Here is a 17,642-nt window from a genome sequence, read left to right as displayed (position 1 = left end):
GACTCCCATTGGCTGTCGGCACGAGAGGGCGGGGCTTGGCAGTGAGTGGCACCCGCCCTGCCTTAGGCCCGCTGGGGTCCGCTAGGCTGCGCCGATGTGTTGTCGTCCGCCTGCGCTCCTGCAACTGGAAAGGCGAAGGGAAGGGAATTTAAATGAGTTATTCTCTGTTCTTGTCTCGCTCCCTGATTCTTTCTCAAGAGGTTGTTTGCAGGAAATCCAGAGAGGTCTCCCCAGGGCGCGGACCTCACTTGGGATTCCTTTTTTTGTATATACCTCTGTTCTCTCAGTAATTTCTAGAAACCTGGACGGTTGACAGCGTTTGTTCAGCCCTCTCCCGTCTCCCCACCTGTCTCTAAGCACAGTTCATCAGGAATAAAAAAGGCCGGTATTTTGCATCTTCTCTCCTCTTTATAAAGCAAAAACACTGACATTCTGAACAAATGCTGCAAACACCCTAACTACGTAGTTTTCAGTTATGGTCAAGACCTAGGAGTACACATCTATTCAATATGACCCCGTTCTCCAGGGAGCAAACCCAAAGTCACTCCAAGTCTGCAGACACAGAGTGGCGTCCTGATTCGCATTTGATTAAAATTTCTAAGTCTTGGCTGCCCTCTGACTGGAGTCTTGGTGGAATGCCTTGCGATTCCTCCTGGAGCAAGGCCTCCCTGTCTAGGGGGAGACTCCCACAAGGTGTTTCTCCTTCACTTCCCTAGTTTCAGCTGAGACGAGGGCTTTTCATGTTGCCCTCTCTTCTCTCCCCCCCAACCCTCCATCCCCTTAGGGCCCAGCTGCCGGCTTCTGTGTTGCCTCTGAACCGGCTTGGCTGTGGTCAATGCAGTGTGACCCACCGCTCATAAACCTACGGCTGACCTCTGTGATAGGGACATTATGCTGATCTTCCTTTTGCTGTCTTGTAAGTATAACAAACGGTCTGAATCCAGTTAGGTTCTTTTTGTCCTTACCGACCTTATGCATGGACGGGTGGCACTGCCACCATGCTGTCGCCTACGGGTTGCCTAACTGCTTGAAAGGCGTCACATGTATACTGCTTCTTTGCAGTATTATATAGTCCTACCTAGCAGAGCTTCCTACAGCACAGGCTAAGAGGCTGTTCTTTGATTTTGTAGCTCACCATTAAATTCTTAGTGACTGATTTAAAGTAACTGATTACTACTTGCATAACAATTGTTGTTATATATAAGAACAACTAAACTGTGGTGGTGAACTTTATGTGTCAGTTTGACGGACTGTGGGATGCCCAGATTAAACATTATTTCTGAGTGTTTCTGGATAAGATTAGCAATTGAATCAGTGGACTCAGTAGATCGTCCGCCCCAGTGTGGGTGGACATCATCCAGTCCATCAAGAGCCTGCATAGAAAAGGCAGAGGAAGGAGAAATCTGTCCCCTTTTCTCCCTGCCTCACTGGTTGAGCAGGGCCATCTCATCTCATCTTCTACCACCCTCGAACTGAGAATTATATCACCTACCCTTTCCTCTCAGGCCTTCGGGTTTAGACTGAACCTATACTACCAGCTTTCCTGGGTCTCTAGCTTCTGACAGCAGATTGTGGGACTTCTCAGCCTCTATAATCACATGAGCCAATTCCTCATAATAAACTGTATATATGATATATATATATATGTATATATGTATATATACACGAGGTCTGCCAATTAAGTTCATGAACTTGTTGCAACGCTGTTGCTAACCTTTTTTGATATCAGAGGGATTATTCATCATGAATTTGTTCCAACTGGACAGTTAAACAAGTTAACTATTTGGAAGTGCTGAAAAGACTGTGTGAAAAAGTTAGACGACCTGAACTTTTCACCAATTCATGGCTCTTGCATCACGACATGCACCAGCTCACACAGCACTGTCTGTGAGAGAGTTTTTAGCCAGTAAACAAATAACTGTATTGGAACACCCTCCCTACTCACCTGATCTGGCCCCCAGTGACTTCTTTTTTTACCCAAAGATAAAGGAAATATTGAAAGGAAGACATTTTGATGACATTCAGGACATCAAGGGTAATATGATGACAGCTCAGATGGCCATTCCAGAAAAAGAGTTCCAAAATTGCTTTGAAGGGTGGACTAGGCACTGGCATCGGTGCACAGCTTCCCAAGGGGAGTACTTCAAAGGTGACTGTAGTGATATTCAGCAATGAGGTATATAGCACTTTTTCTAGGACGAGTTCGCCAACTTAATTATCAGACCTCATATGTCTACATACTTCCCACTGGTTCAGCTTCTCTGAAGAATTCTGAATCCTAACTAATACACACACAACACAGATTAGAATGCCATAGAAAGAAAGAAGAATCTGCCAGCGAATTCTCCTATATTCTTCTATTGTATTATTGGCAAACTTCCTTGTAGAGCCTTTCATTTAGTTCACCAAAGGACTGTGGCTAATGACATAACTTATCACCAAGTATCTTAACCACTCCTACATCATGGCAAGCATATAAATCTAACAGCAGTCCAATTCTAGAATTAATGTGAAAGAAAGCTTTATTATTTAAAGACCAAATTGAGTTTTACATGGTAAAATTACTGTTAAGAGCTATCATTACAAAGTAAAGCTCATCATTCAGTATAGGACCCCAAATATATGGGTTTAAGTGATAACTTGAAGACTATGTTTCAGAAACATGGAAAAATGTTATATGGAACAGAAATCAGAACACAGAATTTAATCTATATTATTATTTTAACATGCAAATATAAATGTGAACAAATTAGGACACTGAAAGGAAATGTGTTTTGACGTAGTTTTCTCTTTATTTTTTTATTTCTCCATTTTAACCATTTTTCTTAAATTTTATTGGGGAATATTGGGGGACAGTGTGCTTCTCTAGGGCCCACCAGCTCCAAGTTGTTGTCCTTCAACTAGTTGTGGAGGACGCAGCTCACTGGCCCAGTGGGAATCGAACCTCCATCCAGCCGCCCCTCTATTTTTTATTGCAATGTTTGTGTGATACAAATGAGAGAGAAATTATCTTTGAAATGCAGTTATTCATTTTAGCAAAATTCCTGTGAAAATTATACGACTAGTCTTAAACGAGAACACAAGCACTGCAATCACAGAGGCTACAGTTTATTTTTATTAACTTAGTTCTTAATTCAGGGTGTCACTAGAGTCATCACAGTTCTCATTATCAAGCACTTTCTATGTGTCAGGACTGTGCTAAGCATCTTACATAGATTATCTCTTCTAGTCCTCACAACTGGTACTATTTGTATCACTTCATAGAGGGTTAATTAGGGTCACATGCCTAATTAGTGAAGAAATTAGGATTTCAACCTAGCCAACCTGGCTCCAGAGCCATGGAAGGTAATGGCAGGTAATCTTCATGGAACAAATGTAAACTGAGATGATGCTGTCACTCTAACTATACAATCTGGAACTATAAATGTGGAACCTTAAGGGGACAAAAACGGATACACATTTCCTTTACACTTCAATTAGACATTTCAATTAGACATATGTGTCTCCATTTGTCTCACAGCTTAGAAGCTAGATCTAAGGCTACTTTAGAATTGTATGTTTACAGTTCCTCACAATGAACCAATAGGATTCATTTTATTAAACAAAGCCTGCTGTTACATTCAAACTCATTGTAACTTTTTCTTTTGATCTTTCTAATTGGGATTTTAAAACAATCACAGTGTACTTTCTTCTCTGCAACCTGCAATAACCTTTGACAAAAAGCAACACAGCTTTTTTGTTGTTGTTTACTTTATAACCAATTAGGTACATGTAAGTGATGAAAATTGAAACTACAGAAACTAGACCAAACAAAAGAGTGGGGGGAACAAAACGAGCAGTGAAGAGATTGAGAAAAAGAAAATGTTGATAAGAGGAAAAGGAAGGGGGGCGCTAAGTTAGATAGGAAAAGAAAAAGAAAGGGGGTGGGGAGGGAAGAGGCTCATTGTGTCATAAGTAACCTACTGTCTTCCAAGTTCTTGCCAAATGTAAATCAGCAGATTCTGATGCCTGACCTTGAAAATGTTCTTCAGCTGGTTTACAATTGCCCATGACTTCCCAGCGGCTCCATTCATAACCGTCAGTCTCCATTAGTTGGTGTAGCCTCAGCAGACATTTGGAGTTTTCTGAACTGCTGTCGCAGGACTCAAAGCAGCCTTTACTCCCTCTCTTTAAAGGGGCTCAAGATTGCCTACACTGTTGACTGGAAGCATGTTTTTTTTTTCCCCTCAAAGCACCCTTCAGCCCCCATTTAGTTTGATTTTCACGGTGCTGGGGATTCCCGCGGGGATGCGATGGAGATGGGGTCACTGGGACGGGGGCTGGGGTTTTGCGTCCCTTTAGGCAAGCGAAATACAGAAAAGCGGGAAGGGAGAGAGGGCTAAGACTGGCAGGCGCTGAAAGGTAGAGACCGGGTCCTAAGGGAAAGGGTGACAGGGGAGAAGACCAGCCTGCAGGAGACTACAGGCGTCAGACCCGCCCGCAGACCAGGCAGTAGAGCGAGGTAGCGGCAAGTAACCATAGCGACGTGAGATCTCGCGAGACAGACGGTGCGCCTGCGCCCTGCTGCCGTAAGGCCCTACCCGGACCGCCAAGCCCCGCTCCCAAGCAGGTGTTCAAAGGTTGCTTCGCTTCTCTCCCGCGCGATGCCGTGAGCCAACCTTCTCTCTGGGGAGTGAGCTAACGCAGAATGGTGAAATGTGACGTTGCTTGAGCGTTTGGCAATCGGGGCTGGGGAGGGCGAGGGCTGTGCGCACGCGCGTGGCGGTGCACGTGGAGCCGGCGCCGCAGCGGTCGTGAGTGGGAATAGGGCGCCCGGGACGCAGAGGGGCAGGAGGGAGCCCCTGGTGAGATCGGGGCTGGGGCTCGGGTGCGAAGGCTTGCGGGCACGCCAGGTCTGCGGGGCTCCCCGGCCGCCGCCGTCCGCCTCTTCCTGCCTCCAGCCTCGGCCTGGAGTGGAGCGTCTTTTGGGGACGAGAAGTACTGCAGCCCCAGCCTGGCCCTTCGGTGCTCCACAGCCTTTACGTGGAGACGGACCACAAAATAAGGACCATCGCGTCTGCTAAGTAGTCAGGTACCGAGGCACGGGCTCTAGGGGCGACCTGCAAAGGGAGGAGTTAACTCCGGGTCCGGACCGCAGCCTCCGAACGGGCTCTCCTCCCCGCGCTGCCGGACCCAGAAACCTGCAGGCGGCTGTCACTTACCTGCGTTACTCGCAGTTGATCCCAAAGTCGGGTAGATGTTTACCTCTCGATTATTTCAACTAGCACGCATCGGTCCATCTCCTTCCTCTGCGGTGACTGGCTGGCCACCATCATTTCTTACCTGGACTTCTGCGGGACCCCCTTTGCTGCTTCCATCCTTGGCAAGGGACCCTTCCAGGCCCGCATCCACAAGGATCTTTCTGCAGTGTCTTTGTAATCATGCCACTTCACTGCTTGAAACGTTACTCACTTCCCCCTGCGAGGCTTGCAAGGACCTTCATCGTCTGGTCCTTACCTACCTTTCCTAATATGTCACCACTCTTGAGCATCTCTACCTCAGCAACACCGAACTTACTTCATGTCCTTTAACGCTGTTTCCTGGATACTCTTTCCCACTTCTACTTCCTTTGGTAGGCATTCTTTAGAAGTGGGTTAAAAGGTCGCTTCCTCCAGGAGGCCTGTTCCCTGTTCCCTTAGTGTCCTGTACTTACCTGACCTGAATGTGCACCCTAATTGTATTATTACCTGCTGATACCGTGTTTCCCCCAAAATAAGACCAGGTCTTATATTAATTTTTGTTCCAAAAGACACGATAGGGCTTATGTTCAGGGGATATCATCCTGAAAAATCATGCTAGGACTTCTTTTCTGGTTAGGCCTTATTTTCCGGGGAACACGGTATGTCTTGCTCATAGATTCTAAGCTCAGTGAGTCCATGACTTTTTTCTAATACTTTATGACTTGGTGCATTGTGGATAATCTAGAACTACTTGTGGGAGTTAAGAAAAGCGGTTGTTGGGCTAAGGGTGGGAGTAGTATTCCAGGCAGAGGAATAATGTGTATACAGACGTGGAGGTGAGGCAGTGGGTGAAATGTGCATGGTGGGGCACATAAGGAGAAGGGCTGGTAGGGACATGGGGACAGAGAAGGGTCTTGTATGTCACCTTAAAGAGTTTGCACTTGATCCTATAGGCAGTAGAGGCCTCCAATAGCTCAAAAGTCACTGCCAAGGGCTTCCTATTTTTCTCCTCCAAAGCTGTTATTTCTCCTTACCAGTCAGTACTGTTTTTGGATTATAGGTCGTAAGATTCTGCTTATCTGAACTTCTTGGCTGTCGTCTCCCCCACTAGATTCTGAAAACAGGAGTTAAATGCCTACCTTGCTTTCCCTCCAAAGCACATAACTCTTAAGTATCCGACTATTCTGTGTTTGAATGCTGAGAAGTTAACTGACTTGCAGTGTGGCAAAAGCTGTCAGATCCTATTTGTCTTGTCTTCCTGACCACCTCCAACCTGATGCCAGTCTCTGCCAATCACCCTTAGATTTGGATGAGCTACTCCCTGGTTCCCTGAGCTGGAGGGGAACATGGAGATAGTGGGGGTTGGGGAGGGCTGTGCAGTGGGGCTGGTGTGAAGGCTGCAGACACTAAGTCTCTGGCAGTGGGTACTACTGAGATGGACAAGGTCTGACCTCTCACCCCAAGGAGCACAGTTGGGGTTTTGTGTAAGGTGACTTATGAGCAGCACTGGAGACCAGTAGAGGTCAGGAGACCGTTTCTCAGGGGTGTCCAGCATGGAAAGGCTGCCTGTCCTACATCTGCAGATTGTTCCTAATTACCGTTCGTATCAGATTGACCCAGATAGCTTTTTACAAGTCCAGATGCCACAGCCCTATTCCCAGGGATTCCAGTTGAGTAGATCCAGTGTAGGGACCAACCATCTCTATGTTTTAAAGGCCACAGGTTATTTTTGAGACGCAGCCAGGATTGGAAGAGCATAAAATTTACATTTGGAAACCAGCTGTGACTTTGAGCAAGGTATTTGGTCTGAGTCTATTTCCTCATCCTCACATTGGGCAATTATACAGGAATTATGAGACTCAAATAATGTTGAAAGTGCCGTATATATTCTGACACACTCCACAGACACTTGCTCGTGAACATCGGTAGCCAGCCTGGTAACCGGGAATTTAACTGGAGAAGACTTAATTACTAATCCTGCAGGGGCTTTCACAGAGGGTTGGCCTTGGTGTGATAAAGGACCTGGGTGGAATAAGGGAACATCTAGAATCTGGTTACCTGAAAATAGGGACAGTTCCAAACTGCAGACTTCTCCAGGGCTGGCTTATTTAACTTCCTTGAGTTTTGCCATGTGGGTCCCTACGGTGCTTAGCTGAGCCCAGGAAGAAAATGAGGAAGAAAACTGAGGGAAGAGAAAGGGATATGCAGTTGCCTCTGGGCAGCAGAAACAGGATATGCTCCCTAGACCAGTGCTTTATAACATTTTCCCAGTAAGGATCCTTCTGGTTATTTTTCCTTAATGGATTCGTATCTTTAAATTTCATTATAAAATTTCATTATAAAATCAAATTGCCAGCTGAAGGAGCAGTCAGCTTTAAATAGCCATAGCAAGGGTGACTATCCGCCTGCATATGTATTAAATGTTTTAGGAAGGATATATAAAAAGCTTGGTCCAGCAAGGGATGGAGGGAGGAAGGCTTACAAAAGGGCATACAATGTAAGTATCATTTAAATTTTCAGTCGTGCATATATTCCTGTTCTAGTTCTTAAAAAATATCACAACTGGTTAATTATAAATGGCAGAGACTTCTGGGGCTCTCACAGACTGTGAGCTCCATACAGGTGGACATGGGGACGTGTTCACTGCTGAACCCCAGTACCTAGAACACTGCCTGCAATTGGAGGGGCTTGGGAATATCTGTTGGATAGAAGCCTAACTAGAGAGCATTCTAGAACATGGTAAGAAATCTGTAAAATTAATACCATAGTCATTGAAAAGGTAAATAATTATGAACAAGTAGAAACATGGAACATCTTTAATAAACAAAAATAAACAGATTTTCACTGTAACTGCTGTAATGCAAAACATTCATATATTGCCTGTATATGAATAAAGACAAAGTCATATGAAAAAAACGGTAAAATAAATTACTGAATCTTAAAGGAGAGGTTAAGTGTGCGGTCATATAATTGGTCCTCTGTGATTAGGCGTGTGATAGCCTAGCACGAATCAGAACTAGTACAATGGGATAATAAGACATGCATTGGTCGTTAATATGAGCTTCTCTTTGTCGTTTTGCTTCTCGATGAAGGAGTTTCAGAATGGCTGCAGCCCCTCAAGCACCAGGGAGGGGCTCTGTTCGGAAGACAAGACCTTTAACTGTCAAGACGTCGCTGAACAACCCATACACTCTCTGCTGGAGCGCTCTGGAGAGCGAGGATATGCACTTTATCTTACAGACACTTGAAGACAGATTTCAATCTCTTGGGCTTAAGAAGATTGAAGATAAGAAGAGAAAGAAAAAGCAGCCGTTTTTGAAAAAACAAAGCAGAGACAATTGTGGCACAGATGTTGATGTGCGTGAGGATCTGAAGAAGAAACCAGAAGACACCCTACAGGTGTCGGGGTGGACTCCTGTGCACGTCCGGAGGCAGCTCGCCATTGGCGTGAATGAAGTCACCAGGGCTCTGGAAAGGAACGAGCTGCTTTTAGTTCTGGTGTGTAAGTCCGTCAGGCCTGCCATCATCACCTCACACCTGATTCCCTTAAGTTTAAGCAGAATGGTTCCTGCTTGTCAGGTTCCTCGTCTCAGTGAGAGAATCGCGCCTGTCATTGGCTTAAAGTGTGTCCTGGCCTTGGGATTCAGAAAGAACACCCCTGACTTCGTCAGTGAAGTGCAGGCTGTAATCCCTCGAGTCCCCAGTTTAAATGTACCGTGGCTTCAAGACGGACTTGAAGACTCCAGAGACAATTCAGAGACCGAATCTTTGGAAAGCCACGGCAGAGAGATTCTGGAAACTTCCTTTGAAGACCTCTCTAAACATAGAAAACGCGTTGAAGGTCAGCAGGCTGTGGTGTTACAACCGCTTAAAATAAAGAAACTGATTCCAAACCCTAACAAAAAAAGGAAACCACCTAAAAGTAAAAAAACTGCTTTAAAGTAATCTTGTATAAACTTATCATTTCATACAATTGGAAAATGATGCTTTATAAAAAAGCCTTGAAACTAATAAAATGAGTTAACTTTTACATATATTCTTGGGACATTGTTTGGTGATGTTCCTTTTAAATGGGTAAGACTCTGTACAGCACAGATATGCTGAGCTTAAAAACGCTTAAGTGCAGAAAATATTTAGAAGTATGCATATCAAAACAAAAGTTTATTGAAACTAATGTCCATGCTTGTATAAGTTCATTTTTTAAAAGGCTGGTACACTGCTTGTGAGCAAGAACATCTGAGTCCTATAGCTCTTACCATCTTTCTATCAAAGTTGGAAAATGCGCCACAGTTACATAGTTCTAGTTAGAAGGGCGGATGAAACTGGAGGGCAGATACGTCATCAGTGAAAGGAAAGATATTAAATGCCAAGCAATACATTGTCTTCAGGAACAAATACATCATTTTTCCTTCCTGTCTATTTGACTTTGTAGTTAGGTGTACGCGTGGGCTTCGGAGAAAGGCATGACATTTACAGAAAAAGCCAAATAAGGTCTCAGAATTCACCCCTTTTCATGGTTAACTTCTGTGGAAATTTAACATGTATAAAAAGTATGCTGGTAATTAGGTGAAATGAGGCAGAAGAGAATAAAAAGGTAACTGAGGAGCTCGGACTCTTCTGCAGAGGTGGGTCTGCAGTGATGGGCATCTTTCATGTTAGGAAATGGAGCACAATCAGTGCTGTGTGTTAAAGTGTCTGCTCCTTACAGTGTGTGTTGGGAAAAGCTCCTTTCTCTAGTTTAGGGGGAAGGGTTGCCAAAGTTTATTTTCAGCCTACATTCTGGTTGACTCATGGACTATGCCAACTCCACTCATTTAGATTTTACTGAATGCCATCTTGGCAAAATAAGAAAAGAAGGGATACCTCATGAATTAACATTTCCAATGTTGACAAAGGATACAGGACAAGTTTTTTTTTGAATATATAAGACTGCATGTTACATTGAAATTTGGTTCTAATTGCTACTTAATAAACACAAGCAATTTTACTGATTATTTTAAAATGTTCATTGGCAATCTGCTTAAATTATAGAGGAAAATGTGCTAGTTAACTTTTTAAATGACAAAAATATAAATGTGTAACAACTGGAATTTTATAAATGAATAAATTAACAGTGCCATAGTTTCATCATGAGGTAAGCTCATGACAAAATTTCTGACTGGCAATTCTGCGATTACCTGAAAACCTACTTTGTATGACTGTGCCATAAAAATGAATGGAACATGAATTCCCAACTAGCCTTAATGCCAGATTAAATTAAAATCTCATTTAGTTAATGCTGGTATCTCAAAAAAAAAAGTTTCAGTGAATTGGTTCAGTTTTGCTTCTCGGAGCCTTTCATCTTCTGTGAAGAAAAAATGGTAATGCAACTAAGTTTGAATCATCCCAAATGAAGAGGTCTTACTTTGTGTCTGCAATAAAGTAAACAGCGCTGTCCTAATTCTGCTCTACTGTGGGGCCCATGTGCGCCCTCTACTGGTAATTCAGGGATACCACAGCTGTGCGCTGGGTGCGAGGATAATGGCAAGCTGCAGGAGTGGCTTTCAGTTCCTTAGTGTAAATCAGGCTCAACAAATCTTGTCTGTAAAGGGCCAGAGAGCAAACATGTTAGGCCTTTTGGTTGACAGTCTCTGTCAAAACATCTCAACTCTGCCCTTTGTAGCGTGAAGCCACCACAGGCAATACATAAATGTATGGGTGGCTGTGTTCCAATGAAACTATGCATGCTGAAATTTGAATTTTGTATAATTTTCACATGTCACAAAATGTTGTTATTGTCCCCCAATCACTCAAAAATGTAAAAAACATCTTTTGCTTGTGGGCTTTACAAAACAGGCGGTGGGCTAGATTTTGCTAAGGGGCCATAGTTTGCTAGTTCCTGCCTGGTATAAGATATAATTGGTTTCATTTGACTACTTACAACATGAAGGAAAAGCCATCACGTTGTCTAATTAAAATTTTCTGGAACTGAGCAGCCTAGGCACTGGAAGAGGAAAGGCAGGAAGAAGTATTTACTTTGCGGTATTTGAGTGAAGGCCAGTTTCTGTGGATTCAATTAGCATCTTTTTTCAACTTGAACTATTGGCAATATATACATATATATGTACACTGTGAAACTTGGTTTTTCAAATTCTAGATAAAAACACCATCAGTAACAAAATTATGAATACTTATTTACAAATAAGACATTTTCCATTAGTATGACACCTTCATGATAAATTAAAGTCAGCCTAAAGGAATATGTGCAATTTTGCATAAGTAATAAAAACATTCAAACTATCAATGTCCTGATAGCACTAGTAAATTCCACGGGCATTTCTTTTGACTTTAGAGCTTTCCTTTTCTTTTCCTCACATATCCTTGCTGTTGTTGAGAAGAAACTGGATTGTTGCAGCAGCGGAAACGTCTAGTCAGTCATGGTGTATACTATTTCAGAGAGCACACTTACTTGCACAAAACTTTGCTTTTGAACCAATCCACCGACCTGTTGAAAATTAAAGTACAAATGTGTTGTTTATTGATTTGGCAACTTTGCTTCTGGAGAAATAAATGTAGTCACCAGTACATTTTTATCTCGCTTTACACGTAAACATCCACCACTCATCACTGAGTTACGGAAGTGCTGATTCCATAACTTCCCAATGATAGCAAGGAAGGGGATATAAGTAAAAATTTCCCACATGGATCCTCCATTCTGTTACACAGACAGACCACAACTTAATAAATAGAAATGTAGCAGTTTACACACAATAGCAAGATTTTCTTACACAATTCTGTGACTTCTGTTCCGTCCATTAAAAATGTCCCTTTTCTAGAGAATGGAAAAATACCTCCTCTTCATCAAGAGATAGCCAAAAGTCTGAAAATTAGAGGAATGTGCTTTTTGTACCCTGTCATCCCTCCTACAAATGGGTAAACAGTGAAAAAAAGGAAGAATGTTAACGTCCTAGCTAGAAATGTGTAGTATTGGTCACACACGGATGTTTTTCATCTTTTCTGATTGTTACCAGCTGCATTGATTTCACTTAAGTTGTGCTTTTATTCTTCTTTGGAGTGGCAGTTCCAGGAATCAGTAAGTGGAATATTAACACGGTGGTGTCAAAGTTCTATACATGTAAATATCCACCTATTGTAATACAAGTCCAACCTAAAGGGACGGAAGAAATGGAATAGTAAGAACAGGTAAGCAAGAAAAATTATAATGTAGTACAATAGATCTGTATTTTTAAAAAGCTACTAAAAAACTTAATCCTAAGGGAAGCAAGTATGGAATTTCCTTGGTAAATTTGTTAACATTTACAAAGGGTATATATCAACTTCTCATACCTTTTCAGAATCTGTTCCTGGACACCTCCAGTTGTACAAATAATAGTGTAAATTGCCATCTCCTATACCAAACTTGAGTTTTTCCAAGAATGTCTTATTTTCCATCAAATCTAGTGCATTGAATACATCAAATCCTTTCTGCCAATGTAAAAAGAATTTAACATTTAAAATTTCAAAGGACGAGCATTTTCTATTGTATGCATTTCAGTATAACATTTAATTCCTCTACCAATAACCTGAATATACATTTACAATAAGGTTTAATGTCAGCGATACACAGTATAGGTTAAGAATTCAATTAAAAATGTCTTTTACATCTAGCAGTGAATCTAATGGAGTCAGCAAGATTATCCAGAAATGCTGAATTGAAAGATAGTATGCTGGCTAACACTGACATAAAGTAATTATTAAAATTTCAGAAAATATTTTGTCCCCGTTTTAGAAGGAGCAATTGCCTAGATGGCTCCATCTCCAGAACTGTTAGTTTCTGGTCTCAGTTCTGACTTAGCTGAAGCTACATCCAAGAAAGCAAAGATGTAAAAACTTTAAATAGTATATTTGTCTTGGGCTGATTCTGAGAAATAAATTTAGTAGAATTTTAATAGTAAAAATCTAATTTCTTTTAAATGTTAGATAATACTATGCGAAATGTAATATAGGTGGAAGCACCTAAATTTCTATTTCTCTTGGCTTTTACCTTAAATAACTTACAGGCCTTTTTGGAAAAGTAGTTGAAAATGAGCAATAGGATCAAAGCATCAGAGGAGAATGTTGATTTGGGGATCCAACAATAATAACTTTTCAAAAAAATGTTTTCAATTATTAAATACTAGATAAATGCAAGGAAGACACTTCTGATGTGTTGGTCTGAATTTCTCAATACTCACTTTCAATAATTACATTAAAATGTATCTGCCAGCTGATTTCAATTTCTTTTTAAAGGAAAATGTTTATTTGTAGCAAGAATTTAATAATTGTCCTAACTACTACACCAAAGATAAAGAAAAATTATGTTACTATAGCAAGGCATTAAATTTTGAATTTAATTCCTTTCATTTTAAATTTTGTTAATTTTAACAATAATCCTCTTAATTTTAAAAATAAAATTATTTTCATTTTAAAATTCAGAGATGATTTAGATGAAGAAAAAGACTTACTTTTGCTAATTATTCACTGCAACATAATCACTCATGTATTTTTCTTATATTTTATTATGGGTTTTCTGTAGTCTTACATAAGGGTTAAAAAATTCTAATTTGTACAAAATGTCTTTCTGGATAAGCTGCAATAGAATTAATGAAGAAAATAGTCACTAAAGTTTTAAAAGACACTCATCAAAATTCTTCCTTTGACTCATGGTCAACAGTAAAAAATATCTCAAATGTAAAATACAGTAAGATGCATTCTATACTTTGACACACATATTTGGAGAAATGGGACAAAAGGGAGTGAGTTGCTCACCAGTTTAGCTATAATGAGCGCGTCGTTCATGAGGTCCAGCAGGGGTGTCTCCGTGTGAATGTTGTAGAAGGAGTAAGCAGCTTTGAGGCTCTGGTGAGCGGGGTGGTGCATGACTGTGGATGGGAGTGTGTAGAAGCTCAGGAAGTCAGTTAGCTTCCCACTGGAGTTCTGAAGAACAAAGGTAGTGTCAGGTAAATACCTCCGAGAACACATTTCATCCGTGCATTTTAGCTAAGTTTTTGATCTTTGTGATTTACACTGTAACTTCTGTTACAGCAAAAGAGCGACAACTCATATGTCTGTCTCGGCAGTCTGACTTGGAGCCCTGTAGAGTATGTTGGGTAGAGACCAAGAAGGACTGGAACCTTAGCCTGAGTGCCAGTTAACGATTTGCATAAAGATCTAACGAAAACAATGTTGTAAAATGAAAGCTTCCCTTGGGATGACTAATAAATCTCTCTGGACTTAAGGAAAAGTGGTCAAAGTACATGTATTGTTTTGGCAGAAGAGTACTGAGGATTAGAAGACTACCTTCTCCATCTAAAAGATACTGTATAACATCTACCATCTTCTTGGCACAAGGTGAGAATTTTATTGGTTTAAAGCAAAGTTGGATAGAGTTTGGGAACTGTTTCTAGAGGCTTGTGAAAGGCACTGATACTACAGCAAAACATACATATGTGAATAACAGGAAATCTGAAGCTATCAAAAATCAGAAGAGATGCAAAAGTGGTATGGATTTCATCGTCATTGGTACATCTGAATATAAGAAATTAGCCAGTAGGGTTTCCAAGCAGGAATTCCTGCCCATTCTCAGTAATTTTTTCCACTTTCCCATTCCCGAATCCCGAGATATAAACTGTTTTCTGTTCTCCACGGTGAATCGTTTCCACAAAGTGACGGCCGATACTATCACCCACATATTTTCCCGATTTCCCAACCAACTTTTCTCAGGATTCGGGAACGGGAAAGCAAAAAAATTTCCTGAGAACGGGCGGGAATTCCCGCCTGGAAACTCTATTAGCCAGTATTGCTTGGGTTATTTTAATAGCTGTGGTGGTTTATGCAGTTTGCATGTAATTCAAAGTAGGACATGTTTGAATTACACAGCTGAGGAGGCTAGACCACATGCATGCTATTGCTAGTATTTCTTTCATCAGAAAAGATAATTACATAAGGATGGATTCATCTATTTTTTGAGTACTTCTGATTCATTAAACCGTTTTTCAGACATTAAGAAATTAGAGACATTAAGCTAAAGTGATTCTCTATTGTGCTGTATTAGCAGCTCACCATTAAAGATGAATCAAAGATCTAAACTTTCAGCTTTAATAAAGATTTTCAAGTTAAAAAATAATAAAATAGAAATGAATAAAAAAAGCCTCACTGGATGGGCTTAATAGTATAGAGTGGAGATGACAGAGGAAAGAATCACTGAACTTGAAGAATTCAGTAGAATTTACCCAATCTGAACAAAAGAGAGAAAACAGACTGAAAAATAAATGCATTGTGTCTCTGGGATCTGTGGGTCAATAAGAAGAGATACAACATTCATATCACTGAAGTCCCAGAAGTAAAGGAGAAAACGTGGGGTATTTGAAGAAACCCCCCCAAATTTGGCAAAATATACACAATAGATCCAAGAAGCTGAGTAAACAGGATAAACTCAAAGAAATCCACTCCAAGACTCATCATAATTGAATTTCCAAAAACTAAAGACAGAAAAAAATCTTGAAAGTAGCCAAAAAGAAAGAAAGCATTGCTTACAGAATACTAAAGATATCTCACCTGAAATCACAGAGGCCAGAAGGAAGTGACATAACGTTTTCTAAATGCTGAAAGAAAAGAACCATAAACTGTTGAATTCTATATCTGGTGCAACTATCCTTCAGGAATGAAGAGGAAATAAGGCTATTCTCAGACAAATGAAAACCAGAAGAATGTGTTGCTAGCAGACATATCTTTAAGATTAGCAAAGAAAATTACTAGAGAAAAAGGGGTATTACATGATAATAAAAGACAGATCCACTAAGAAGATATAAAAATCCTAAATGTGTAAGTACCAAACAAGACCCTCAGAATACATCAAGAAAAACTGAGAGGTGGAAGGAGAAATGGACAAATCTACAATTATAGTTGGGGACTTCCTCTTTCATCAACTGATAGAACTACTAGAAAGAAAATCAACAAGGATTTAGAAAATCTTAATAAATACAATCAACAAGTATAATTGGCATATACAGAACACTCCGCCTAAAGTTTCACACACACACACACACACACACACACACACACACACACACACAAAACACTCACCAAGATAGTGCCCTAAAAAGACCTCAAGAACCTTAACAGAGGTAAAATCATACGGAGTGTGTTTGCCAACAATAATGGAATGAAACTAGAAATTAATAGGAAATCTCTAAATACATCAAAATTGTACAACAGAATTGTACGTAATCCATGGCCAAAGAGGAAGACTCAAAGGAAATTTAAAAATACATAGAACTGAATGAAAATGAAAATACAACATACCAAAATATTTAGGATAAAGCGAAAGCAGTGCAGAGAGGGACATTTACAGAACTAACTGTTTACACTATAACAAGGAAAGGTCTTAATAATCTAAATCCCTCCCTCAAGGAATGAGAAAAAGAAGAGCAAAATAAACCCAAAGCAAGCAGAAGGAAGGAAATAAACATAATATCAGAAATCAATGACACTGAAAATAGGAAAGCAATAGAGAAAATCAGTGAAACAAAAGCCTGGTTATTTGGAGGGAAAATCAATAAAATAGACACAATGCTAGCAAGACTGACAAAAATAAAGAGAAGATACGTATTATCAACAGCAGGAATAAAATAAGGTTTATGATTACAGATCCTATATCCATTAAAAGAATAACAAGGGAGTCATTATAAATTTGACAATTTAGAAGAAATGAACCAGTTCCTCAGAAATCTATTACCACTTATTCAAGATGAAATAGATTATCTGAATTGTCCTATACTATTAAAGAAATTGAATTCATGATTTTAACAAAAAAAAATTCTCCTAGGTCAGATGGTTTCCACTGGAGAATTCTAGCAAACTATTTAAAGAATTATCACTGGGGCCGGCCAATGGCCCGGGCGGTTAGACCTCCGTGCTCCTAACACCGAAGGCTGCCGGTTCGACTCCCACATGGGCCAGTGGGCTCTCAACCACAAGGTTGCCAGTTCAATTCCTCAAGTCCCGCAAGGGATGGTGGGCAGCACCCCCTGCAACTAAGATTGAACACGGCACCTTGAGCTGAGTTGCCGCTGACCTCCCGGATGGCTCAGTTGGTTGGAGCGCATCCTCTCAACCACAAGGTTACCGGTTTGACTCCCACAAGGGACGGTGGGCTGCGCCCCCTGCAACTAGCAAAGGCAACTGGACCTGGAGCTGAGCTGTGCCCTCCACAACTAAGACTGAAAGGACAACAACTTGACTTGGAGTTGATGGGTCCGGTCCTGGGAAAATTCACACTGTTCCCCAATAAAATCTTGAAAAAAAATACTGCTCAATTGTTCCCCAGAAAGGTCCCCTAAATTAACGGCAAACAGACCACGACAAAAGTTCCTAAGGGGCCTCCTCGCTCCCTTCTCTCCTCTA

General features: G+C 40.9%; 2 protein-coding genes across 2 annotated transcripts in view; one reads left to right on the top strand and one right to left on the bottom strand.

Annotated features, from left to right (window-relative positions):
* The first annotated feature begins 4,543 nt into the window (after positions 1 to 4,543).
* Positions 4,544 to 9,252, top strand: RPP38 (ribonuclease P/MRP subunit p38). Its single transcript, XM_081043071.1, has 2 exons — positions 4,544 to 4,648; positions 8,312 to 9,252. The coding sequence occupies exons 1-2, from the start codon at positions 4,644 to 4,646 to the stop codon at positions 9,162 to 9,164; spliced, it is 858 nt and encodes a 285-aa protein (XP_080899197.1). The 5' UTR covers positions 4,544 to 4,643; the 3' UTR covers positions 9,165 to 9,252.
* Positions 8,018 to 17,642, bottom strand: part of NMT2 (N-myristoyltransferase 2) — a gene marked incomplete at its 5' end in the record, with an annotated part of 67,398 nt that continues 57,773 nt past the window's right edge. The window contains 3 exons of the mRNA XM_081051821.1: positions 8,018 to 12,366; positions 12,546 to 12,683; positions 14,007 to 14,174. Of these exons, the coding sequence (XP_080907947.1) occupies positions 12,346 to 12,366; positions 12,546 to 12,683; positions 14,007 to 14,174 (327 nt within the window). The 3' untranslated portion in view covers positions 8,018 to 12,345. The remainder of the gene's footprint in view (positions 12,367 to 12,545; positions 12,684 to 14,006; positions 14,175 to 17,642) is intronic.

This window comes from Rhinolophus hipposideros (assembly GCF_964194185.1).
Source record: "Rhinolophus hipposideros genome assembly, chromosome: 1".
In the NCBI taxonomy this organism is placed as follows: Eukaryota; Metazoa; Chordata; class Mammalia; order Chiroptera; family Rhinolophidae; genus Rhinolophus; species Rhinolophus hipposideros.
Note: the sequence above shows the minus strand (reverse complement) of the source record. Positions and strands in the feature narration are given on the sequence as shown.